Source organism: Limulus polyphemus, unplaced genomic scaffold (assembly GCF_000517525.1).
Source record: "Limulus polyphemus unplaced genomic scaffold, Limulus_polyphemus-2.1.2 Scaffold801, whole genome shotgun sequence".
Taxonomy (NCBI): domain Eukaryota; kingdom Metazoa; phylum Arthropoda; class Merostomata; order Xiphosura; family Limulidae; genus Limulus; species Limulus polyphemus.
The window spans coordinates 95,604-96,801 of record NW_013666411.1 but is presented as its reverse complement, the minus strand read 5'-3'; the positions used below and the strand labels follow the sequence as shown (position 1 = coordinate 96,801).

General features: G+C 34.4%; 1 protein-coding gene across 1 annotated transcript in view; it reads right to left on the bottom strand.

The window, feature by feature from the left end:
• Positions 1-1,198, bottom strand: part of LOC106460592 — a 42,020-nt gene that overhangs the window by 30,147 nt on the left and 10,675 nt on the right. The window contains exons 2-3 of the mRNA XM_013920310.2: positions 740-828; positions 360-500 (exon numbers count right to left, since the gene is read on the bottom strand). Of these exons, the coding sequence (XP_013775764.1) occupies positions 360-500; positions 740-828 (230 nt within the window). The remainder of the gene's footprint in view (positions 1-359; positions 501-739; positions 829-1,198) is intronic.

Sequence of the window (1,198 nt, the reverse complement as noted above, 5' to 3'; positions counted from 1 at the left end):
AACAGGTTCTCGGTCAGAAAGCGTAACGGTCGCACATACAAACAAGCAGAATAATAGTATAGAAGATAGTTGGCTAAAGCTTGAAGTTTCTGTTAAAAATTAATTACAGTCAGTTCACTGTTTCTTAGCAGCAAAGTGTAGAGTAGTGACAGTTTGGCAAGTTCTTCTGTTGAATCTATTAAGTATTTTGTATGTGAAATTTCAAACAATTTTTATTTGATTAAATGGCATGTCTCTTCTCCAGTTTTAGAGACAATATGTTAAATACATTGTATTGACTTTTAACTTTTCTAAGTAAGATCTCAGTTCAATGCCTATATTTTCTCTATAATTCAATAAAAAGCTATAGACTGTCTTACCTTCTGGGTGAGTTCTTTATTCAACAATTGTATTTCCTCTATAATTCTTATTCTTTGACTATCTCTTTCTTCTTGCTGTGACTGAAATGTTTTCATCTGGTTCTCAAATTTATGTGGGTCAAACTGATTTTGAAGCTTTTGCTGAGATGAGATCTTGTGAAGGACTTGTACTCAGTAACAGATAAAATTTATTTTCATAACCACAAATGTTAACTAAACCTAACCATAACAACAACAATGATGCTCACTAAAATGTGGAAGATTTTGAAGAACTTAAATAAGATCATTAAAAGGAAAGTAATTTTATGACTTACACATTATCAGACTTGTTTTAAAAAGAAATGCAAACCACAACACAGATAAAAAATCAAAAAGGATACCAAATGTCTTTTCTTTGCCTGGATCACTGAATTAAGTCGTTCAATACACTCAAGGTGCTTCTTTCTTTCTGGTCGTTTAATCAATACACCTGATAGGAGATAAAACAGAAATCACTAGAGTGAACTCTCGTGATTTTTAATTCATGTGTAAAGCTTAGGCATCACAGGGAACTTTTGTGATGATACAAGACATAATGAAAAGCACTGGCTGAAAAAGGCAGATAGTTTTTCTTAAAGATACGTTAGATATCAATTGATACATAAGTGGTGAAGGCTGAGCCCAAATGATATGGGAGTTGATGAACATGACCAAATGTACCAAATATAGGGCAGGCATAAGAGCAGCCTCCCACGGAAGAATGCAGGTGTGAGAGGAGTCCTCTGAGAAGGGGTGAGGAGATGCCAATCATCCATGTAATAATGGAACCTTAGCCCCAATCCATAAACAGGGCAGATGAC